We start from the raw sequence: 26,093 nt of genomic DNA on the forward strand, positions 1-26,093 counted from the left end.
CAGCGCTACCGCTCTGCCGCAGTCCGCTGTCCCAGGGGGGTAGTGGAAGCGCAGGTTAGTACCTGGCTCCACGCTGCAGCCAGTCCCCAGGGAGCCCCCTGCCTGGAGACTCTGGACCATGTTTCAGCGGAGAACCACCGCGGGACCCCGCTGCTTACCTGCTGTCCCCCTTAGATCCGGCCATGGTCCTGAACATCTGGGGTCACCGCTAGCTGTGACCCCAGATGCCTACCAGCATCCCCGGATCGGTACCGGCGTTCTGGTACCGGCGGGGGTGTAGGGAAGACAGCATGGACGTCAGGACTGACTGTCCATGCTGTACTTCCAGATGTGCAGCCACAGCTGCATAGAAGAAAACTTCAGGGGCTGTTCTTGGCCCCCCTCTAACAGGTGCATCCGACTCCGGCCGGGCACCAAATTAAACTGAGATGCCTTGGCTCGGGGGCGGGGTATAGGAGGGGGACCCTAGTGCATCCTGGGAGGCTGAAAACTTAACTCTATGGTGCCCGATGCCTGACGTCATCACCTATACCCCAAGGTATCCTGGTGGATACCCTATGGACCCTGAAGTAGAAAATCATGTGACGAACATTTTAGTGTCGACCTTTTGACACCGTCAACCTTCTTACATGTCGACCTATTGCCCCAGTCGACCTATTGACTGTCTAACATCTGGTGTCTATCTAGAGACTGTCAACCTTTTTACTATCTCTCTGTTAATCCACACCCTTTATAGCAAACCCATACAGTGCAACCAATAATATTAGGGTGAACTGGTCTGAAAGGAGCATCAAATGTCACAATTTTACTATACATTACTGCATTTCTAATGCTTAAATCCCCCTTTCAACATGAACCAATAAAAAAACAAAATGATTAAAACATAAATAATGGCAGAAAGCAAGTTCTATTATATGTAGATATGTAGATATCGTGGGGTTGATTCAGAGGTCAATGTATGTCTGTTTGTGAAGCGTGTCTTGCGTGTTTTCAAACTGCCTTCCGCAACTGTGCGCACCTAAGTACAGGCAATGCATAGTGTTTAGATGTTTCACTAATTTACATTTTTTTTTTTTTTTGCAATATATGTTTATTGGTTTTAAATGAGAAAACAGACAGCACTTCCAAAATGCAAACAAATTATACAGCATTGCTATATAGAATAAAGCTATACACTGATATATATTTTCGAAACCTATATTAGAAATCCAAAACATACAATGAATAATTCACTATCAGAAAAATATATATATATATTTCTATATATATACGAAACAAACACACATTCATATATACACCAAAATAATAGACGAAAAAGACCAGACTGGGGAAGACACATTGGGAATGGGGGGAATAGGGAGACCTTGAACACCAAATATTCAAGTCAAAACTGTGGCATTGGCATATTCAGTGGAAGTTTTAAATTCAATCCAAGGGAGCCAAGTGGCAGCAAATTCACCGTATTTCTCCACTCCAAGACGTAAATCCTCCATATCCATATAGAGGTCTATTCGGGCAAACCATTCCTTAAGTGATGGAGGAGCTACTGATTTCCAGTGAATAGGTATTACAGCTTTCGCTGCACTGTTAAGGAATTTGAGGAAAGATTTTTTATATAATGTTAACGGCCCAGGATACAGGTTTAGCAGCCAAAAGGAAGGATCTGGGGGAACAACCTGTCCTAAAATTAATGCAGAAACAGAAGTCACTTTCTCCCAAAAGGGGCGCAATGCCTGGCAGTCCCACCAGATATGTAGGGGCGAGCCTTCTGCGGAATTACATTGCCAACAACAGTTAGATACAGTAGGGAACATTTTAGCTAGTATTTGAGGGCACCTATACAAGCGTTGGATCACTTTATAATGAGTTTCAATAACAGAGTAGCTGACTGAACTGGCAAAAGAATTGTCAAAAATCTTAAGTCTGTCCTGAGGGGAGAAAGAAACTCCTAAATCGCTTTCCTAATCATCTAGAAACTTGGGGGGTAAAGAGTATATATTCTCAATCAATAATCGATAACATAAAGAAAGAGAATGGGTCGGACGAGTATCCCTCAAGCACATATTCTCAAAGGAGGTCAAAGGTCTATTGCAAGCCACTCGCACTGCTCCACTTTGAACAAAATGCTTTAGCTGGAGGTAACGCCAAATTTCTGCTGCTGGCAGGGCCCATTTGTTCTGGAGAGAGCCAAAAGATGAGAGAGCCAAAAGATATGACCCTACCTGATTCCACCAACTGCCCAACCCGGGAGACTCCCCGCTCAATCCATTTGTGAAATAGATGTCCAGAAGTACCTGGGGGGAAGTCGGGATTGTCAAACAACGGTGTCAGGGGCGAACATAGAGAAGATATCCATGAACATCTCCTCAGTCTATTCCATCGAACCAGGGTAGGGCCTATTGTGGGATGAGACAAACCAGGAACCTTGGACCTCCATGGTTATGTAAAGAGGACCTTAGAGGCCGAGTAGCTTTCCAGCTGAACCCACTGTCTAGCATCTCCAGCCCTCGTCCAATCCATTATGCGACCAAGCATAATTGCATCGTAGTAAGTGGGAAAGTGCGAAAGTTGAAGCCCCCCCATTGTCTTGCGTCTAAATAATATGGCATGTTTAAAACGGGGTTTGCGACCCCCCCATACAAAATCCCTCACTATATTTTGTAACTCCTGAAACCATTGTTTAGGTATATGTATTGGCAAAGATTGAAGTAAATATAAGACCCTAGGTAGAATATTCATTTTAACCACACTAACCCATCCCAACCAAGAGAAGGTTTTATTTGTCCAGGTCTTTAACTCTAATCGCAGAATCTGGAGTAATGGTTTAAAATTATGGTCAAATAGCTTAGAGAGTTCTCTATCTAGTGAAACTCCAAGGTATTTAAGGCTAGATGTGTGCCAGGAAAATGCAAATGTATGTTTCAACGAGGCTATGGAGTGTGAGCTGGCTGTTAGGTTAACTGCTACAGATTTTGAGTAATTAACCTTGAAATTAGACAGAGCACCAAATCTACTAAATTCCGCTACTAAATTGGGGACGGAAGTAACCGGGTTGGAAAGCACCGCTAAGAGGTCATCCGCAAATAAAGCCAATTTGTATTCATTTTCCCTAACCTTTATACCCGTCACATTGGGATTAATCCTAATAGCACACGCCAGGGCCTCTATACAGAGCACAAAGATAAGAGGGGATAGAGGACAGCCTTGTCTAGTACCGTTACTAATCCTAACCGTATCAGATAATACCCCATTAATCCGAACCCGAGCCGAAGGGAAGTGATAAAGCGCCATTATTCGATGTAGACATTCAGGACCCAGACCTATGTGCGTTAGAACACCCTGCATAAACAACCACTCAACCCGTTGGTCAAATGTATCAGATCTATTACTTTAGTGGTATTGTCCCGAGCCTCCCTCCCCGGGACAAAACCCACCTGATCTGAATGTATAAGATTCGGAAGTAAAGTTTCAAGCTGATTGGCCAGGAGTTTAGCAAATAGTTTAATGTCTACATTGAGCAATGATATGGGACGATAACTCGAACATTGGGCTGGATCTTTTCCCGTCTTAGGGATAACGGTAATGTGTGCCTCAAGGGCTTGAGGCGAAAAGAATCGGCTGTCTGTAATAGCGTTAAAAGCTAGGAGCATTTTGGGAAGCAATATTTTCTGGAACGATTTATAGTATACAACAGAGAAACCATCTGGGCCTGGGCTTTTCCCAGGTGGGGTCGTCTTAAGTGCCCCCTCTAGCCCCGAAAGGGAGAAGGGTGATTCCAACCAGGCCCTATTTTCATCCGTGATAGTTGGGAAGTGTACGTCGCGAAGATATTGTGCTACCAACCCTCGAAACGTGTTAATCTCATCTGGGGACTTAGGGTCTCCCAGGTTATATAGCTTAGTATAGTATTATTGAAAATCAGATGCGATATCCCGAGTGTGCGAGTCTCGCCTGAGCTGAGCATTAATAGATTGTATAAATAGACAGGCTCTTTGTGCTCTGAGGGCCCTAGCTAAGTACTTGCCTGGCTTATTCCCCCACTGGAAAAAGCGACCCCTACAAAGGCGAAAATCGCGTCTCACTGAATCAAAAAGAAGTTTATTCAGGGCTACTCTGGTAGCTGTCAACTCAGTGAGAAGTTGGGGAGAGGGACACCCCTTGTGAGAAGTCTCTAATGCCTTAAGCTTCTGCAAAAGAGCCTCTTTCTTTTTCATTTTTTCCCTCTTCAGCATTGACGCCAACTGGATCAGTTTACCTCTGAGGACGCATTTATGAGTCTCCCAGACCGTAACACTGGAGACCTCCGGAGTTTCGTTAATGGAAAAATATTCCTGTAGGGCCAACTCCAGTTGAGTCTTACAACGAGGGTCAACTAGAATTTGTTCATTCAATCGCCATAAGCATTGTTTAACAAAGGGGTATGAGGTCAACAGCGTCACGGAGATGGGAGAATGATCCGACCATGTAGTGGGCCCAATGTCAGAATGCTGAAGAAGGTGAAGGAACCTATGCGGTAAAAACAAGTAATCGATTCTGGAATATACATTATGTGGCTTTGAAAAGAACGTATAGTCTCTATCACTGGGATGCTGGAGCCTCCAGGTATCTATCAGCTGATGTTCATGCAGGGTACGTCTTATTTGCCTATGTCTCTTTGTGGAGTGTCTAATGGAGGGTCTTGAAATATCAAGTTCAGGTTGGACAGACCAGTTCAAATCCCCACCAATGACAGGGATATCAGACACCAGAGGATCTATCTGATCAAGAATCTGAGCAAGAAACATTAGCTGGTTCTGGTTGGGTACATAAACATTAATAAAAGAGTACGACTGGCCATACAAAGAGCATCTAACCATATGCACTCTACCCTCTATCAGCACAGTATGTGAAAAATCTTGAAAAGGGAGAGTCTTTGAGAACAGCATGGCCACTCCCAACGATTTAGAACTACTATTGTTACTAAGAAAAACATTGGGATAATTACGATCTGAAAATCGAGGAGTTGAACCTGTTTTAAAATGCGTCTCCTGAACAAACACCACCCCCGCCTTAGCTGCATAAAAGTCTCGGAGAGCCCTAGAACGTTTCTCTGGAATATTGAGTCCCTTGGCTTTGACAGAGACTATTTTAATAGTCTGCATTCGCGCATTAGCCAGCATCATAAAAGTCAAAAAACACTATGTGGACAAGGTGAGGGAAAGACACAAAAGGAAAGTACAAGGGGAAAACAAGACAGACAACATACAACCCACATAACATACAGAAATGAACAATCATACAATGCAATAAACTAAAAATGCAAAGAATCATATAAACGGCACCACCTGAAAGCCCGAACACATACATGTCGAGTATCCCAGGGGGCGCCATGAACAAAAAAGAGAGAAAATCAAGCAAACACATAAACAAATATGATAGAACCGCCACTTGGGAGCTCAGGTGTGAAAGACACGCCCGAGACCAAGATATAGGAGGCGGTAAGGGGTCACCGGGGGTCAGTGACCACAGCATCCCTGAACATTAAACGAAACTGATATATAATGAGTACACTCAAATATACGCAACCCAATATAATATACAATAACTAAACAAATTATCTATGGTAGTTGGCCTATGATAAAACAGGTCAATGGGTTTATATAGCCGGAACATCATTATAGAAATGAGGCATATCGCTATCAACAAGATACATATCCTAATAGTATGTTACGTCAGTTAGAAATTAAGCACATCACAGAACATTAAACTGAGCAAGAATTAACAAATAATTTTCACTAAGGAAAAAAGGCATTTTTGTGAGACAATAGAAGAATGGAACCAAACCACTCCAACCTGAGTCAGAATGTAGTATTCATTGCCCTCTGGCAAGAAGGTCAATCAAGTAGCTTGCTCGGAGGAGACCAGTCGTAATTAGGTAAGGGACCTGAGAGCACGTGGGACCTTAGGAGGTTTAGGGTTACGATGCACCCTCTGCCAATCATTGTTTGGGTGGGCAAGTTCCTCTGGGATGGAGCGTAGTAGAGGCTCCTGCCAATCCGGTAAGACAATCAAAGGCAGGCCCAGGTTTGAACAGAAGGAAGCAAGATCTGCTGAGTCCTTGAAGGTAGTGAGAAAGTCAATAATACCCTGAGGTGGAATATCCACCGAAACTCCTCTGATCCGCAGGTTATTCCGTCTTCCACGGTTGTCCAAATCGTCTAAGTGATCATGTAGTTGTTGAAAATCAGAAGCTTGACGGAGGACAACCGAACGGAGAGCGTTGTGGGCAGCTGCCGAATCAGAAGTAAATTCCTCCAGGGAGACTAATCTAGTGTCGAGCTGGGACATTTCTGATTGGATAGAGGCAATCTCTGATCGGACAGTATCACGAAGTCGGTTCTCCAACTGCTCAAAGTCTTGTTTCGTAGGCATGGAGCGGAGCATAGTCAGGATCTGAGAAATCCCCTCTGAATCCGCAAAAGGAGCATGATCAGGAAACTGTTCCTCCATCTGAGACGGTGAATCAGGGGCCTGTGATATATCGGGTGTGGAAGGAGCCGATGCGTCCTCTGTAGGAGCCGATCCCTGCGGGAGGAGAAACTGACGTAAAATAGAGGATGACGTGTTGTCCGAATGATGGGTAGAATCTTGTCTTTGGGATTTTCTCCCTGTTTTTTGGGAGCTCTGCTTGCCTTTCACCATGGAGCAATTATAATCAAGAGACTAGATAACAGTAAGGCAGCACGTAGGAGTAATATACGATATCCGTGAAGAGTTGCGCAAGTAGAGTGTAAGGTCACCAGGGACGCCGCTGCCACCTTTCCCCCAAAAAGCAGCTAGGCCGGCATCATTAAGCGTAACGGGGTGGTTTCCAGCATTGGGTGTTGGTAGCGCCCGCAGAAAAATTGGGTATCATTAGGGCTTAAGAATTGGCGTGTGAAATCAAAAGCAGGCTCATATATCTATTAACTAAGAGCTTTGTGAGATGTCCAGAACAATTACAGCAGCCAACCACTAGATGGGGCACTAATCTCCAAATAAAGGACAGTCCCCAAAGAAAAAAGTCAGTTATGAGATATCCAGCAAAATGTAAAAATGTGAGATACAAAATATAAAAGGATTCACTTTCCTGCTGTACTGGCTAACTGTGAGGCTGTAATGGGGAAGCCACTTGAGTGAGTGAGCAGGGTTTCCGATTTCTGAGGGAGCCTGTAGTATTTCCTAGGAGACACACTGCCTGTCTCTTCACATGTGCAGGCAAAATGGCAGGGGTTTATATCTGCAGGGTCAGTAACCTTCCCAGCTGGGGCTGTCTGCGCAGCCCAGTGAAAGTGTCCACAGGAGTCTGCTGTGAGAGCAATCTGCCCTCCGCTCTCCCCTCCGGATGCTGGTGATATGCAGCAGCGGGCAAGGAGAGGTCCCAGCGGCAGGGAGCAGAAACGCCGCTACTAGAGGCCGCGGCTTCTACACGGGGTAGGCCCCGATCTTTACTTCCGGCGCTGGAGGTTGCGGAGCTCGCGGAGAGCAGCGCCAAGTTCAGGTAAGGCTGCGGGAGGCAGTTAGATTGTGGGAAGGGCGGGAGTCAACCCGTAAACAGCGTTACAAATCCCGCTACAGCCGGAGCTCAGACGCCACACATCTATCTCGTCCACCGGCCAATTTACATTTTAAGTGCATTTACAGTTACAAGGTGTAATGGGGCTGTATGTAATGGGGCATTCTCACATAGGAAAAGTTCAGTGAGTATCGTCGGAACTGTAGGCTAAGCAGAAGAAAGTGTAAATACTCTGTGTATATCTTTTTATCTTTTGTACCTAGTATAGAGCTGGTGCAAGTGTGCACTGATGCGGATGACTGCTAGGAACCAAGCGTACAATTAGGAGGCTGGCGTACCACTCTGCAAACAGGCTATTGTTTCTTGTGCTCCCAACCCAATGCTGGAGCATATATGAACGATTTGCGTCAAACTCTGCATCAGGCCTACTAACGTGTGTGCTTGTTTGACAATTTACACTGTAAGCGCCAATGGAGCAGAAACTGATGTTAATGACAAATATTCCCTGTACAGTGCTGTGTAATATGTCCGGGTAGAGGAAATGATGAGCCGAAGAAGAGTTACGAGATTACAGGTGTTCACTGAAACATAGAACACAGAACAGTACCTGATATTTTTATTCCACGAGATATACAGGAATTTTATGGATAAGGAAAGAAACGGACAATACATTGTGCTTGTGACAGGAAGGAGACGGCACACAAGGGGCTAACATTTCCATGTGGTGATAGTCAAAGCCACCATGTCTTCAGTGGTTTCTGCTGCTAGATTTAAAGGGGCAATTCTAAACAATACAAAACATGCCTTGCTTTGTATTGAATATTATTTCTCCTTTAAATTCTGCAATTGATCGGCTAATATATAGTGCCTCCGTCGGCCAGTGTGTACAGACGATATGTCTGTGAACAACGTCGTTCATAGACATATCTGTCCATCAGCAAGTGTGTCGCCCGTACACAGGGGGGCAGAGAGAGGGGGGGGAGCCGCGAGCAGGTACTACCTACCCAGGTCCGGCACAGCTCCCCATCCACAGCAGCCCGAGCAGTCTCCTATGCCAAAGTTGGGAGCGATCACACTGATCGCTCCCCCCATTGGCGGTGCACCGGGCTGAGGGGCACACATCGCCCCCCTCCCCAGCGCGCAGTACCATGTTGTAGATGTGTTCTGTTTTTTTTCCCCTGCCTCCCGCGATTAGGCCACGCACCCAGCCTGGCCCAAGCTGCTGCAGCATGAAGATGATGGTCGTTCAGTGTGTATGAACGACCATCATCTGCAGATATATCTGTCAGGTGTGTACCCACCATTAGACGCTTTCTCTCCAAGGCTTGATGCATCTTCCCCTTTGTCTCACTGTTATTTTAAACCCAGATCCAAAAGAAAGCTTAATGTGATATTTTTATTATCTATTGGTTAATGCTTGGACTACCCAGATGTATCACTAATTTGCATATATTCCTGAAGGCTCAAGCAATGGTATTTAATGTTGCTGCAATTTCACCTCTAGGATAAGGACAAGTATAAACAAAGGCTATGTAATGTCAGCATGATTTTTGGCAGCAGCATCTTGCATTAATATATAGGAGTTTGGAATTTTAAAACCAGCAGACTTAACCCCTATTTTCAACATCCTGACACCCTCGCCTTGTAACATGATTCAATGTAATCTTTGCCAGTTACCTAACAGACATTGGGGCTGACGCAGACAAATAGTCTATCATTTCTCCTGCTTTGCGTACATGAAAATAAAGGCATATAATCGGGATGCTTGTAAGGACTCAAAGGTCTCTCCATAATATCCCGACCGCATCCCGGAATTCCGATACCGGTCAGAATCCCGGTGCTGGCATCCCGTCCGCCAGAATCCCGATGGTAAGTAGCGAGGTCAGGTGTCGGTATCCTAACCCTGTCGGGATGCCAGCGTCGGGATTCTGACCGCCGGCATCCCATACCAAACCCATATATTCACCTACATGCAGAGTTGTATGCATCATTATAGGCAAACTGCTCTAATGCATATGCTTAGTGTGATAGCCATCATCACCAGTATGCACTTGTATCAGTCCTATACTAGTTGCAAATGATACACCAGGCATATCTATGCCTATATTGAACTCTGCACAACCCATAATTCCACCAGCACGTTCTTTCTGACCTACCTTATCTGATAATGCACAGCTGCCACCCGGCTACAACTTTCTGGTCGCAAGACTGAAATGCGTAGGGATTTGCATTCACCCGTACTTGTGTACGCTTACTTCCAGAGCGTACGAATGGCAAAAACACATAAATTATGCTCCACAACACAAATGATTGTGCGCTTCATTGTATTGGTATCTCTATGTGCAAATTAACTATATACTGTAAGGCCCTCATTCAGAGCCGTACGCTCTGAGCAGAGCGCACGCTCTGAATGAGGGCCGGGCTCCATTTTCATGGAGCGTCCTCCTGGACGCTCGTATAGCTGTGGGTCACCTCCCACAGGCTATACGAGCGTGCTTTTTGATGGCCGCGATGGTCGAGACCATCGCGACCATCGAAATTGCGAGCCGGAGCCTGCGGTTGAGGTTTTCAACCGCAAGCTCCGGAGTGATTTTGGCTCTATCAGAGCCAAAATCACTCCCACTGACATCACTAGTGATGTCAGTGGGCCGGCTTCTGACGGGAGGCGTTCCCGTGGGAACGCCCCCGTCAGGGAGGCACGCCCCCGGCACGCCCACCAAAGGGGGCGTGCTGTCAATCAACATTGACAGCACGCCCCCTTTGATCGGACACAACGAGCGAAGGACTTTCCTTCGCTCGTCGCGTCTGGCGCATGCGCACGACAGAGCTCCCTCCGTCGTGCGCATGCTCAGTGCATAACATCGACCCACTTGCGAGCGGACAGCCGCTCGCGAGTGGGTCTGAATCAGGCCCTATGTTCTGATTTGTAGAGAGGCTTAAAAACAAAAACTATTTGGCTAGCTGAATTGTTTTGCCAAGATCTTCAGGATGTTGCATAGAACACTTAGCAGATATAAAACGTTCCACTAAACAGATGTATAGATGTGTCCTTACACATCTTTGCTGCTGTCGCATCAAAAAGCCCCTCTCGGCACACCCGTAAGACTGCTAGTGCCCAGCATCTTTTTGCATTTTCTTTCCTGAAGATGCACCTAAGTCACAATTCGATGCAACTAGGACACACGAACAGACTGTGCTGATTCATTTGATATGTGACACATATATCTGAGTGCGACAGAATCTCTATACTAAATGCTACAATGTAGCGGCTGCAGCTTTTTTCTTTCCCAGTTTCGTTGTGGTTCATATATAGACTCAGGGGCGCACAGATATACCTGTGTCTTATATCAAATTAATCAGCACAGTCTGCACGTGCGTCCTAGTCACATCGTATTGCGACATATGCATTTTTGGTGAAAAAAGACGCCCGGCACTAGCAGAGTCTCACGGGACCTGGAGGCTCACTCACACCAGGGAGGTCGTGCTGCATGGCGTACGGAGGCTAGATGTATGAGGACACATCTGTAATCACCAACGAAAGTAAAATAATAGTGAAATAAAATGATTCAAATAAATCCAGCATATCTAACAATAATTTTATTTAAAGTACTACTACTACAGCTAAACACAAGTTATAATATATTGTTACTAATCACACAAATGTAGACTTTCCAATACCTATACAGAACTTTACGGATTACATTCATTGTGTGGCTGAGTGCAAACCTTCTTCAGCAATACGTGTCAACAAGTGGCCGGCTGCAGGGTCTTACAAAGAGACCAGTGACAGGAGGTGTGCTATGTGATAGCAAATAACTCCCCGCACAATACCCAATATTACTGAAATAGCATTACTTCTAATAAGCACATGAAACCTTTACATATATATTTAATAATATAATTAGTAGCTCTTTTATTCATGCTATCTTTATTGTATCTACACCCAACTACATGTCTAATAGGAAGCTATTCTCACTTACACAGCATGCCGTTAAAAATTAACTGAAACTATGTGATCACAATAACAGTCAAAACATGTATGAGAAAACTATAGCAACACTCCTACTAAAAAATACTGAAAACAAATGTTTTAGATCACAGAAGGCTAAATCTTACCGTAATAGTGAAACAAATCATATATTTTCCATTTTGATCATCGATGATCCTAAAGCAGGAGTTGAAGAAAGCCAAAGATTCATTCCACTCAGGAGACCCTCAGGAAAATACTTCAGCAAGCAGCTGAGTGTTGCAAAAAGTCCATAAATATCTTTCCTACACCACTCCCCAAGCTTGCTGTACAACACTTTACAGGCAGAGGTGCAGAATTAACCCCCTCAGTATACAGATTGTATAATTGCCAAAAATGTCTCCAATATGTGGTGTTATTATTATTATCCTTTATTTATATGGCGTCAAAAGTGTTCCGCAGCGCCTTACACAGTACATATACAAATAATTTGACAACGGACTTACAGTACAAAATAGGACAAGGACACGGATAATGTACATTGCTACATTAGTGACCATAACACCTAGATATGCAACAGAGCGTAAGCAACCAAGTGTTAGGTGCCCTGGTGGGGGGTAAGAAGTAGGTGAAATTAAAGTAAGGAGAAGCACAAGAGGGTAGAGGCCCTGCTCGTAAGAGCTTACATTCTAAAGGGTGTTATGATTCTTAAGTGTGAAATCCTTGTTGCTACTGTCATTTCTACAGCCATACCTTCTATTGCTCTAATAACAATCTGGCACTTCAAGAAAATATATTCTGTTTAAAAGCACGGATTCATTAACTGGCACGGAAACACTTTGGTGCAGGTGGTGCAAGCTCTATGCAATTTCTCTATAAATTGTATAAACTAAAAGCATATTATATAGTTGGCAGACGACCATTAAAAGGCGCCATAGACAAGACTGCCACCGGGGATAGATGTATGATGTATGAATTTCATACACAACTACAGCTCATGCTTTCTTCTCTCCATTTTCCATCCGCTATCACTAGTGGTTTGTGGGTGCAACCTATTAGTCCTAATGTCCAGTACAGCAGTATCATATTGTACAGTTCTGCAATGTCCAGCTAATGAAATAGTCCCAAACGTAAAGCACGATAACCCAGTGTCCAGTACAACAGTATCATATTGTACTGGTCTGCAATGTCCAGCTAATTAAATAGTCCCAACTGTAAAGCACGATAACCCAATGTCCAGTACAACAGTATCATAATGTACTGGTCTGCAATGTCCAGCTAATTAAATAGTCCCAACTGTAAAGCATGATAACCCAATGTCCAGTACAACAGTATCATAATGTACTGGTCTGCAATGTCCAGCTAATGAAATAGTCCCAACTGTAAAGCATGATAACCCAATGTCCAGTACAACAGTATCATATAATGTACTGGTCTGCAATGTCCAGCTAATGAAATAGTCCCAAAGGTAAAGCACGATAACCCAATGTCCAGTACAACAGTATCATATTGTACTGGTCTGCAATGTCCAGCTAATTAAATAGTCCCAACTGTAAAGCATGATAACCCAATGTCCAGTACAACAGTATCATAATGTACTGGTCTGCAATGTCCAGCTAATTAAATAGTCCCAACTGTAAAGCACGATAACCCAATGTCCAGTACAACAGTATCATATTGTACTGGTCTGCAATGTCCAGCTAATTAAATAGTCCCAACTGTAAAGCATGATAACCCAATGTCCAGTACAGCAGTCTCATATTGTACTGTTATGCAATGTCCAGCTAACGAAATAGTCCCAACTGTAAAGCACGATAACCCAATGTCCAGTACAACAGTCTCATAGTGTACTGCTCTGCAATGTCCAGCTAATTAAATAGTCCCAACTGTAAAGCACGATAACCCAATGTCCAGTATAACAGTCTCATATTGTACTGTTCTGCAATGTCTAGCTATTGAAATAGTGCCAAACGTAAAGCACGATAACCCAATGTCCAGTACAGCAGTCTCATATTGTACTGTTCTGCAATGTCCAGCTAATTAAATAGTCCCAACTGTAAAGCATGATAACCCAATGTCCAGTACAACAGTATCATAATGTACTGGTCTGCAATGTCCAGCTAATGAAATAGTCCCAACTGTAAAGCATGATAACCCAATGTCCAGTACAACAGTATCATAATGTACTGGTCTGCAATGTCCAGCTAATGAAATAGTCCCAAAGGTAAAGCACGATAACCCAATGTCCAGTCCAACAGTATCATATTGTACTGGTCTGCAATGTCCAGCTAATTAAATAGTCCCAACTGTAAAGCACGATAACCCAATGTCCAGTACAACAGTATCATAATGTACTGGTCTGCAATGTCCAGCTAATTAAATAGTCCCAACTGTAAAGCACGATAACCCAATGTCCAGTACAACAGTATCATATTGTACTGGTCTGCAATGTCCAGCTAATTAAATAGTCCCAACTGTAAAGCATGATAACCCAATGTCCAGTACAGCAGTCTCATATTGTACTGTTCTGCAATGTCCAGCTAACGAAATAGTCCCAACTGTAAAGCATGATAACCCAATGTCCAGTACAACAGTCTCATAGTGTACTGCTCTGCAATGTCCAGAAAATTAAATAGTCCCAACTGTAAAGCACGATAACCCAATGTCCAGTATAACAGTCTCATATTGTACTGTTCTGCAATGTCTAGCTATTGAAATAGTGCCAAACGTAAAGCACGATAACCCAATGTCCAGTACAGCAGTCTCATATTGTACTGTTCTGCAATGTCCAGCTAATTAAATAGTCCCAACTGTAAAGCATGATAACCCAATGTCCAGTACAACAGTATCATAATGTACTGGTCTGCAATGTCCAGCTAATGAAATAGTCCCAACTGTAAAGCATGATAACCCAATGTCCAGTACAACAGTATCATAACGTACTGGTCTGCAATGTCCAGCTAATGAAATAGTCCCAACTGTAAAGCATGATAACCCAATGTCCAGTACAACAGTATCATAATGTACTGGTCTGCAATGTCCAGCTAATGAAATAGTCCCAAAGGTAAAGCACGATAACCCAATGTCCAGTACAACAGTATCATATTGTACTGGTCTGCAATGTCCAGCTAATTAAATAGTCCCAACTGTAAAGCATGATAACCCAATGTCCAGTACAGCAGTCTCATATTGTACTGTTCTGCAATGTCCAGCTAACGAAATAGTCCCAACTGTAAAGCATGATAACCCAATGTCCAGTACAACAGTCTCATAGTGTACTGCTCTGCAATGTCCAGCTAATTAAATAGTCCCAACTGTAAAGCATGATAACCCAATGTCCAGTATAACAGTCTCATATTGTACTGTTCTGCAATGTCTAGCTATTGAAATAGTGCCAAACGTAAAGCACGATAACCCAATGTCCAGTACAGCAGTCTCATATTGTACTGTTCTGCAATGTCCAGCTAATTAAATAGTCCCAACTGTAAAGCATGATAACCCAATGTCCAGTACAACAGTATCATAATGTACTGGTCTGCAATGTCCAACTAATGAAATAGTCCCAACTGTAAAGCATGATAACCCAATGTCCAGTACAACAGTATCATAATGTACTGGTCTGCAATGTCCAGCTAATGAAATAGTCCCAAAGGTAAAGCACGATAACCCAATGTCCAGTACAACAGTATCATATTGTACTGGTCTGCAATGTCCAGCTAATTAAATAGTCCCAACTGTAAAGCACGATAACCCAATGTCCAGTACAACAGTATCATAATGTACTGGTCTGCAATGTCCAGCTAATTAAATAGTCCCAACTGTAAAGCACGATAACCCAATGTCCAGTACAACAGTATCATATTGTACTGGTCTGCAATGTCCAGCTAATTAAATAGTCCCAACTGTAAAGCATGATAACCCAATGTCCAGTACAGCAGTCTCATATTGTACTGTTCTGCAATGTCCAGCTAACGAAATAGTCCCAACTGTAAAGCATGATAACCCAATGTCCAGTACAACAGTCTCATAGTGTACTGCTCTGCAATGTCCAGCTAATTAAATAGTCCCAACTGTAAAGCATGATAACCCAATGTCCAGTATAACAGTCTCATATTGTACTGTTCTGCAATGTCTAGCTATTGAAATAGTGCCAAAGAGAAGATAGTTACTGTAACTTAAGCGCAGTGATCAGTTACCTAAACAGCTGAAATTGGCACAAACTGTATTTGGAGGTAATGGTTTACCTAATAATTATTATCCTTTATTTATATGGCGCCACAAGGTTTCCGCAGCGCCTTACAAAGTGCATAAACAATGAGCACACATGAAAAACAGTTATTAACAGTACAAAACAATGCAGGACAAGGACATGGTTTATAAATATTCCTGCATAACACTTAAATAAGTAGCAGGGCGTAAGCAACCAGGTGTTAGGTGCGGCTGTGGGTAGTTAGTAGTAGATGATAGTATAAGTAAGGGAAGGAGAGGCACGTGAGATAAAAGAGCCCTGCTTGTGAGAGCTTACATTCTAAAGGAGAGGGGCAGACAGACAGGGGTGACACAGATGGGGTAAATAGCGAGGAAGGAGAATGGAGCAGTAGGTTAAGATGAGAGCTGGAAAGCTTGGATGAGGAAGTGGGTCTTGAAAGCCCGTTTGAAGATTAGTAGAGAGGTGAAGAGTGTACAATCCGTTTACACATGCTATTCTGAATTATTCTACGGTACGAGTCCCCACCATAACTTCTGAAAACAGTCTCGTGCCTCTAAACCTTTCAGTACAAAAGAGGTTGTTCCTTATGTTACTGCCTCATCCTCTGGTGCATGCAGCAATAGGGTGGTGTTTTAGGGGAGGGGCATGGCATATCTCTTCAGAAGCAGTAGGCATACCCCTAGCGGATGTGGCACACTCCTTTTTGTAGGCGTGTTACTGCTGCACGCATACATTCCCAATTATCACAAAGTACAAAAGCCAATATGCTAATAGCTCACATATTTTCTACAAATGCTTTCTCAAGAAAGCACAGTGGCTATGATCCTGACTGCACATCAGATGAAGATTGAGAACCCTGTGGGAGGTATGCATAGAAGTGACTTTTTTCATTAGGCTTCAACACACACAAGCATTTCTAGATATATGTTGTCTATTCAGAAATATTTTTAATATAGGCAACAAATGCCTACCCTTAATCATGACCAATAATAGCCATTCTAATATATATATATATATATATATATATATATATATATATATATATACACACATACACACATACATTCTGTGCCGGTTCCTCCATTACACATGTGGAATCCTTACATATTCATATGCATTTAAGGAAACTGATACACTTACCAGTCTCTCCATTTCTTGTTCTCTTAGTCTCTCTTCACGCTGTCTTCGATGGTAATCCAATAATTCTTCCTGGTTGTCGCTGATGTCAGTGATGCTATTTTTGCGTTCTCTCAGTCCGTGCACCTTCCTTTGAGCATTGGGACTTTGTGAAGGAGTTCCTAGAGATCCAAGGCTGTAGGCTGGAGTCAGTCGGCGGGGTTCCTGAAACGCGGAGGGTGATGGGCTACGATCCCTCATCTGCCTGGAAAAGACGTTATCTTCAGAGCCATGAGAACTTGTACTGCCCACTCTACGACGGGCTGGAGCACGGGGGCTATCAGGGACTTTTGATGGACTTTCTGGGGCAGGGTTGGAAGAACTGGGAATCCCTCTTCGTGACAGAGAAGGACTCAGTGGAGGAAGGTTTCTCATACTCTCTGGGTTTTTTCGCACCATCCTAGGACTCTCAGGAGGCAAACTCCTTGCTGTTCCCACCATCTGCTTGTAAGGACTCAAAGGTCTATCCATAAGTGAATGTTGAAATTTGCTGCCCAGAAGTGGACTGCTGGGAACACTGACACCACCCATTCGGATTCCTGCTCCTGGACTAGGTGGGCTATGCAGATAATTACCACCTGCTCCCCGTGTAGACCGTAATTCTAAATTGCTTCCTCCATAAGTGGGCAAGGGACGTGGCAACGAGTGGCTAAAACTGGATGTTCTTAGAGGCACTATTGGAGGTACTGTTGAGGTTACTGCATCTTGCCTTGAAGAGGGACTTATGAGACTGCCACTGCCAGGAGAGGACAATGGAGACTGAAAGGCATTTTCATAACCAGAATTGGAGGAGACTGGACTTGTAGGTGGTGAAACCATACGGCTGCTTCCTCCATTAGACATAGAGGAAAGGTTGTAAGTGGAAGGCTGGGACAGTTTCCTGGCCAGAGGTGTAGGCCTCTCTAGGACCAAAGAGTCCATGATATCTTGAAGGTTTTTCTCAATAGAGCTCACCAGTGAAGTATGTGAAGGGGAATTAGATTGGTAGCCATCATGAGAACCATTCAGAAGACCAGGAGAAGATTCTAGAAAAAAAAATATATAAATTGTGAAAAATAAATGAAACGAAAAAACATGACAAATAAATAAAACAAGGATATATATTACATATATTTCAAAGAATCTATATATAGAAGATGGGACAGCAATCATGTAGGAGAGGAGGGCCGGGTTTTAAGTTTAGCCAGTAGGGGATGGGCTAATGTGACCCATTTATGAAAGAGTCTCGCCCCAAAGAAAAAAAGGAAGGAAAAATTTAAGGAGCTGAAAGATCCCACATAAGAAGCAGCAGGGCTACCATGTTGAGCAGTGATTCGTAACTACGGTCCTCAAGGCACACTAACAGTCCTGGTTTTAGTAATATCCATGCTTTAGCACATCAAATAACTGAGGTACTATTAAGTCACCTCTGCTCAATTATGGCTATCCTTAAAACCTGGACTGTTAGTGTGCCATGAGGACCATGGTTGGGAACCCCTGATGTAGAGCGTAGAAGGGAAGGGACTGATGGGGAGGGGGAGGGGGGATAGAGAGAGACAGGGGAAAGAAGGGGCAAAAAGAGAGATATGGGAGGAAGAGAACAGAGACACAGGGGAAAGGTGCAGAGACATAAAGAGGAAAATACAGATAGAGAGACAGTGGGGAAGGAGACGACAGAAAGAGAAGGCCAGAGAGAGAGGAGAGGATGGGGAGAGATCCAAAATACTAGTTCAATGAATCTGCAGAAAAATAATGGAAGTATGAGTTTCAAAATGTACTTTAAGAGCCTCTGTGTGAGAGCCATCTATATAATAAGCAAGAAAGTGAGGGCAGGGGACTACTGGGGGCACTACAAAGGGGGAACCACTACTGGAGGCACTACAAGAGGGAGGGACTACTACTGGGGGCACTACAAAGGGGGAACCACTACTGGGGGCACTACAAGAGGGAGGGACTACTACTGGGGGCACTACAAGAGGGAGGGACTACTACTGGGGGCACTACAGGGGGGGGCACTACAAGGGGGGACTACTGGGGATTATAACTGGGGGCACTACAATGGGGGGGACTACTACTGGGGGCACTACTACTACTACAATGGGGGGGACAACTACTAGGACACTACAAGGGGGGGGGACTACTACTATGGGCTTTACAAGGGGAGGGGACAACTACTAGGGGCACTGCATAGGGGGAGAGGACTACTACTAGGGGCACTACATAGGGGGGAGGGGACTACCACTGGGGGCACTGCATCGAGGGACCACTGCTGGGGGCTCTATAAAAAGGGCAATACTGGGGGTACTGCATAGGGGGGAGACTACAACTGGGGCCACTATTTAAGGGGCACTGCATAAGGGTTACCACTATTGGGGGCACTGCATGGGGTGTGGACTGCTACTGGGGGCACTATATAAGGAGCACTGCCCAGGGGGTACCACTACTGGAGGCACTATATAAGGGGCTTACTACTGGGGGCACAAGGGGCACTGCACAGGGGGGACCACTACTGGGGGCACTGTATAAGGGGCACTGCATAGAAGGGATCACTACTGGGGGCACTACTGGAGGCCTGCATAAGGGGGTTCTCTCCTGGGGCACAGGGGGGCACTGCATATGGGCACCACGACGGGGCTGTCCCATATCTTTATTTTTACTTTACATTAATCCCATATGGACCCGCCTCCTCCCTGGAACACTTGAGGGGGAGGGGGGGCGCCGTAGCACGCACGTTCTCGGGGCACCCTGGCTACACGCTACTCCTCTGCCAGGGCCGCCTGCATGCATTTGCCCCCCAGGCTAAAAGTTGCCAGCCAGCCCCTGCATGCAAGTTCATATTAAATGTAGAGTTATTCCTTTTAAAAGTGACCATACAGTATATGTTAGTCAGCCCTCTGTGTTTGCATGCAAGGGGCGTAACTAGAACTTTGTGGGCCACATAGCAAGATCTTAAAAAGGGACCCCCCCATAGGTAAAAAAAAAATGCACATTATGCCACGCAGTAATGCCCCTTACACATATACCACACAGTACTGCCCTTTACAGATTATACCACATAGTGGTAGAGCCCCATATTACACATCATTCCACACAATAGTAGTGCCCCTTACACATTATGCCACACAGTAAATGTCCCTTACACATTATCAAAAAGAGATAGAGAGTAACTGCGCACTGAGTATAGATGGTGACACCTGGGGTTAGCAAGCTGCTATGTAAGATAGCTGACTATCAACATAAATACAAAATAGATATACACTGCGCTCAGCTCAAATAATGTAAGTTCAATGTGAAATTGAATTAATATCAAACTTTACTTGAGTAAAAACCTCTGATTGAGTACAAATACATATAGAAATACAAATGAAATTCAAATGCAGATTCAATGTATGCAGTTGTTATCCTGCATGCACATGTGTTACCATATGGTGATGGTAAACATAAAAGTCAATTCTAATCAGTGGTTGATATACATATGTCAAACTGTATGACCATGGGTGAGTTTAAAGGGTATGAGGATCAAATCCTAAGAGTCAATTTGGCACCAGGAGATGAGACCGTGGCGTCCAGCTAGTCTCACCCATGGTCATACAGTTTGACATATGTATATCAACCACTGTTTAGAATTGACTTTTATGTTTACCATCACCATATGGTAACACATGTGCATGCAGGATAACAACTGCATACATTGAATCTGCATTTGAATTTCATTTGCATTACTATACGTATTTGTACTCAATCAGACGTTTTTTACTCAAGTAAAGTTTGATAATAATTCAATTTCACACTGAACTTACATTATTTGAGCTGAGCGCAGTGTATATCTATTTTGCCCTTACACATTATGCCCCCCCCCACCCAGCAACTCACCTCTCCATGTCCCTCCAGCAGCCTCTCGCCTCCCCCTGTGTGCCATCAGCACCCAGCAGGTGTGGATTTGGGGCAGAGCTGCCAGCTAATTACAGAAGGCGCACCGGCAGGCAGCTCCAGTTATGGACAGACAGCGCTGGGGCAATTTGAATCTGGCGCCAGTATCGAGCCAATCGCAGCTCAAGGACTAGCAGCCAATCAGCAGCAGTCACTGCTGATTGGCTGCTGGTCTGCGAGCTCTGATTGCTTCGTGACCGGCGGTGCCATCTCTCCATGTCTGGCTGCCAAAGACCCAGCTGTAATCAGCTGGTGGACCAGCACCAAATCAACATCTCCGACACTCGGGCCCCCCTCGGCGGCTCTGACTGTATAAAATTAGCTTCAGAGTGCCAGTAAGCCGATCCCTGAGGCCCTACAGTCTGGTGGTAGCCATTTTCTCCACATGGAAGTAGGGGAGGGGGGTCTGCCACAATAATAATAAAAATCTATGAGGTGGAAGATTAATACTGGATACTTTAAGTGTTTTGCCCTCGAAATAAAGCAAATTGCAACCTAGTGCAGGGTTTCTGCCATTACTTGCACATCCTGGCCGATTCTTCAAATACTGACTAAACAGCTGTTTTGTGTGAAAAAGGGATACAATAATTGGCACTTTCACATATATATTTATATATATTTTTTGTGGTTATTAAAAGACCTCGATTGAGCAGAATATTTAATGACAGTGCTCATTGTAATTTTATCCAGTTATGACTGTTGTCAACATGAAATATTATTCCTAAAATACAGTATGTATGCAGATCACAACCCCTGGTCCTATCCCACTAGTACTGTAAGGCTAGGTCTATCACATACAGTTCTTACCAGCTGAGTACAAAGTTGATGTAGGGCTCCTCCCTGTGGATGGAATCATGGTTTTCATCCAGTGAGCCTCAGCTGGGTGGTTAAATCTCAGATAAGTTGATTGGCCCAAGCAGATCATACAACCTAGAGCGGAGAGAAACCAGATTAGTTGAAATAAATTAAAGTTCCTCATAGCACATAGAGGCATTGGGTACCCTCAGCCAGCACATATGGCACCTTTAGGCAGGCCATTTAGCACTGAGTGGGCAACCTATGCCCTGTATCTGCACAAGGACCACTGCAGACAACTGTAAAAGCTGGTGTAAAGATATGTTCAATAATAAAAGCAAGCTCACGATAACTAACATATACGTAATTGCAATATACATCAAATTGTTGAGCAACTCGAAAGTCATGTATATGAAGCATACTAAAGGCCAAACATCACCAAGCTTCAGCTCCCAGGATGCCCCGGTCCTCCTCCACTATAACCCCGCCCCCAGCCAAAGGTACACAGTTTTGGTGAACAAGCCCAAGGCAGGAGCAGGAAAGAGGAGAAGGAAGAACAGTACACACAAGAAACACTCTCACAGAAGATGAGGGAATCAGTTACCAAGAGGTAAAAACACAATGAAGCCAGGTGCGTCAGGGTGGGCGCTCTGTGGATCCAATGGACCTTGAAAAAAAAAAAAAAAAAGAGTAAAAAAAGGTAAGTCTACCATTACTCTTATTTTCTTCTTCAGGGTCCATAGGGATCCACAGGGATAACCATGGGGATGCTCTACAGCAGTTTCTCCTAAGGTTGGGGATGCTCCTGAGCAGAAAGTAGAATCCGGGGCGTAGAACCTGAGGAAGGTGTGGATGGAAGACCACGTGATCGCCCTGCACAATTGTTCAGCAGAATAGCCACGTCGAACCACCCACGAGGGTCACACAAATCGAGTAGAATGTGCTGTAACAGTGTTTGGAACAGGAACATCAGCTTGCATGTAAAACAGAGATTGTCATGCAGAGCCATCGGGCCAGAATCTGTTTGTTAGCTGGCCAGTCCTGTTTGTGAAAGCCAAACAACACAAAGAGAGTATACAATTTTCTAAAGGGGTTGGTACAATCCATGTAGATCCAAAGAGCACGAACCACATCCAGGGAGGCTTCACCTGCAGAGAGGTCAGAGGACTGGAAGGCCAGAACCACAATCTCTTCATTCAAATGGAACCGGGATACCACTTTTGGGAGGTACCCAGCACGGGTACGGAGGACAGCTCTGTCCGAAAGAAAAATCAAGAAGGGTGAGCGACAGGAGGGCACTACCAAGACAGATAGCCTGCGGGCAGAGGAGACAGCAAGGAAAAAAAGAGTCTTCATCGTCAGCCACTTTAGGTCTACTGAGTCTAGAGGTTCAAACGGAGGAGCCTGTAGAGCCCGGAGAACCAAGGACAAATCCCACGAGGCCACCAGAGGGACAAAGGAAGGTTAAAGGGGGAGAACACCCTGATGGAACGTTCTAAAATCAGACAGGGGAGCGATCCTGCGCTGGAACCAGACTGACAGCGCAGAAACATGAACTTTAAGGGAGGCCAGGCGGAGGCCAAGGTCTAATCCAGCCTGGAGAAAGGCAAGCACCCGGGAAACCCTAAAAACCGTAGGGTCATAGCCTCTAGGGAGCACCATTGAAAGTAAGAGTGCCAAACTCAGTAATAGATGCGGGCTGAGGAAAGCTTATGCGCCACGAACATCGTCTGGACCACAGAGCGAGAGAAACCCTTGGATCTTAAGAGCAATGACTTAAGAGCAGACAAGTGCCCCGCGCTAACAGATCTGGTCGTAGAGGAAGTGGAAAAGGAGTGTCTATGAAGAGACTGTGTAGGTGTGTGAACCAATGGTGCCTGCGCCAGGCTGGAGCTACCTTTTTGCTTGAATTTTCGGAGAACCCTCAGGAGGGAGATCGGAGGAAAGAAGTATGCGAGACTGAAGGCCCACCATACTGCCAGAGCGTCCACAAAGGTGGCTGGGGACCTTGTGGTTGTGATGTGAGGCCATGAGATCTACATCTGGTAGGCCCCATTCACCAGGAGTTGAACGACCTCCGGGTGGAGAGTCCACTCTCCGGCGTGTACATCCTGACAGCTAAGTAGGTCCGCTTCCCAGTTGAGGACTCCGGGAATGAACACTGCAGAGATTGCCAGTAGATGATGTTATGCCCAGACCAGGATTTGTGCAACTTTCTGCATGGCTGCCCAACTTTGCGTTCCTCCCTGATTGTTGAGGTAGGCTACCGCAGTCACATTGTTGGGCTGGATTTGGACCGGCCTGCCCCGGCCTGCGCTCTGTACACTACTTGAAGCTGCAGGATGTTTATGGGCAGGCGATTTTCCTGGGTTATCCACCATCCATGAAAGGTATGATGACCGGTCACCGCACCCCATCTGCGAAGGCTGGCATCCGTAGTGAGGAGCTCCCAATATGGGATCCAGAAGGGGCGTCTGCAGCCACCATTTGAGGGAAAGCCAAATTTCCGAAGGGAGGAGGATCGTCTGGGACCGGATCAGATGATACTGCCTGTTCAACCGGGAGAAAATCAGTTGTTGAAGGGGAATGTAGTGGAACTGGGCATACTCCACCATATCTAAGGTAGATACCATGGACCCCAGGACCTGCATTGCTGAGTGAATATAACCCCTTTAATGTATATACTGCGCAAGTGCAGTACCAAAATCTTGTCCCCTTGCAGAAAGATCCTTTGTGCTAGAGAATCCAGGAGTGCACCCAGATCTACCATCACCTGTGTTGGAGAGAGGGAGGATTTTCTCCAATTGATGAGCCAGATGTTTGCTTGCAGGCAAGCAATGGTCAGCTGGAGATGGCTTTGTAAAACAGCCGGTGAATGAGCCAAAATTAAGAGGTCGTTTAGGTATGGCAGGATTCCGACTCCCTGACATCTGAGGTGGGCCACCACAACCGCCATTATTTTGGTAAAGACCGAGGGGCCGTTGACAGACCAAAGGGCAGCACCTGAAACTGGTAATGTTGCTGCAGGACAGCAAACCATAGGAACAGTTGGATACCTTAGAGGCAAGGAGTCCAGTATCCAACAAAGCTTCTCCAAAATAAGAGGCTGCTTCCCAGATATGGGAGATGTCAGCCAGTTGCTCCCTGGCAGCGTCTGATGGCAGGCTGTCTTCATCCGTCCATCCTTCGATAGCCTTAGCTACCCAGGCCGTGGCCATAGCCGGCCGAGTAATAGCACCAGAAAGTGAGAAAACGTACTTGTAACAGTTTTCTATCCGTGGCTTCTTTAAGGGAGGATGCAAACTGTATATGAAGCGTAGAGCTTCTGACCATGGCCCGTATTCAATTTGAGACGAAAAGCCGGAATCGGCGAAAGAGTTTAGCTGATGACGTCATTTCGCCGGGCGGAAAAGTATTGCCGTATTCAATTTGAAAGACTTTCTGCCTAGGCTGAAAGTCAATGCAATGTAATAGGCGGAAAAGTTTCGCCTATGAATGAATAGGAGGCGGAAAAAAGTGCAGAATTGGGGTTTTGGGGTGCAACATTGCGGGAACCACTGTGCAGCCTTCAGACAGTCCCCCAAAGGTAAACTGCGTAAAAAAAAAAAAAAAAAACTTAAGAACTCCCCAAAAAATCACTTTGAATTTGGGGGCGAAAAAAAAAAGGTTGGGGGACAAAGTACAAAACTAGCGAACTAGACTCCAGGGGGGTCCCCAAGTATGCCCCAGGTGTTTTTTTCATTGCAGGTGCTTGCGGCAGGTGGATTTTTCACGATTTTTTTAACTTAACTTTAGCAACTTTTATGTATGCTGGCCCCCATTTTCAAGTACCCCAAATTTGCTGGGATAAGTTATTTTCTGCAAAAAAAAAATCCCCAATGCCAGACTTTTAGAGCTCTGGTGGTCTAGTGAGGGTGCGGATGAACCGGATGCCCCACCGCAGCGTTCTCTGGCTGGTCTCAATAGTCGGAGGTAAGGACTGCCAAAAGACAAAAGACGCGATTCCCCACATGCGGGGAATCGCCTTACCCGTCTCTCTGTTTGTCCAGCTGCAGCCCTGGGTCCCCAGTGGAGTGGCTAGCTGAGCCCCGCTGGCACCCGCCGTAATCACCGGACCGTTTACCAGTGTTGCAGCAGAGGTTGTTGGAGAAGCAGCGCAGGTGCCCATTAGGACGCCCAGCGCTGCATGCTCTAAGAAACTAAAAAAAAAAAACTAAGAAATAATAAAAATAAAGCTTGGGGCTGCATAATGCAGACCCCCTGTCTAAATGTGCAACTGACTCCTGCTGGCATCAAACGCAAAACTGTCTGCCTTTGGCTGGGGGCAGGCTTATTAGTGGAGGAGGACCGGGCATTCTGGGAGCTGAAGCTTTGACTGATGCCCAGTTAGCTCCAACCAGAGGTGTACCTAGGAGCCATGGCGCCCAGAGCAAAGATATGTTTCAGCGCCCCCCTCCCCTGTACTGAATTGGGGGCATGGCCAACATGTGGGCGCACGTGAG

At 45.1% G+C, this 26,093-nt stretch overlaps 1 protein-coding gene across 18 annotated transcripts in view; it reads right to left on the reverse strand.

Moving 5' to 3' along the window:
- Positions 1-26,093, reverse strand: part of PHLDB1 (pleckstrin homology like domain family B member 1) — a 211,166-nt gene that overhangs the window by 80,392 nt on the left and 104,681 nt on the right. For all 18 annotated transcript variants that reach the window (XM_088443833.1, XM_088443834.1, XM_088443825.1 and 15 more), the window contains 2 exons: positions 21,604-21,726; positions 16,852-17,912 (listed from right to left, as the gene is read on the reverse strand). In XM_088443833.1, coding sequence (XP_088299959.1) covers positions 16,852-17,912; positions 21,604-21,726 — 1,184 coding nt within the window. The remainder of the gene's footprint in view (positions 1-16,851; positions 17,913-21,603; positions 21,727-26,093) is intronic.

Source organism: Taudactylus pleione, unplaced genomic scaffold (genome assembly GCF_031769625.1).
Source record: "Taudactylus pleione unplaced genomic scaffold, aTauple2 ptg000334l, whole genome shotgun sequence".
NCBI classification, from domain to species: Eukaryota; Metazoa; Chordata; class Amphibia; order Anura; family Myobatrachidae; genus Taudactylus; species Taudactylus pleione.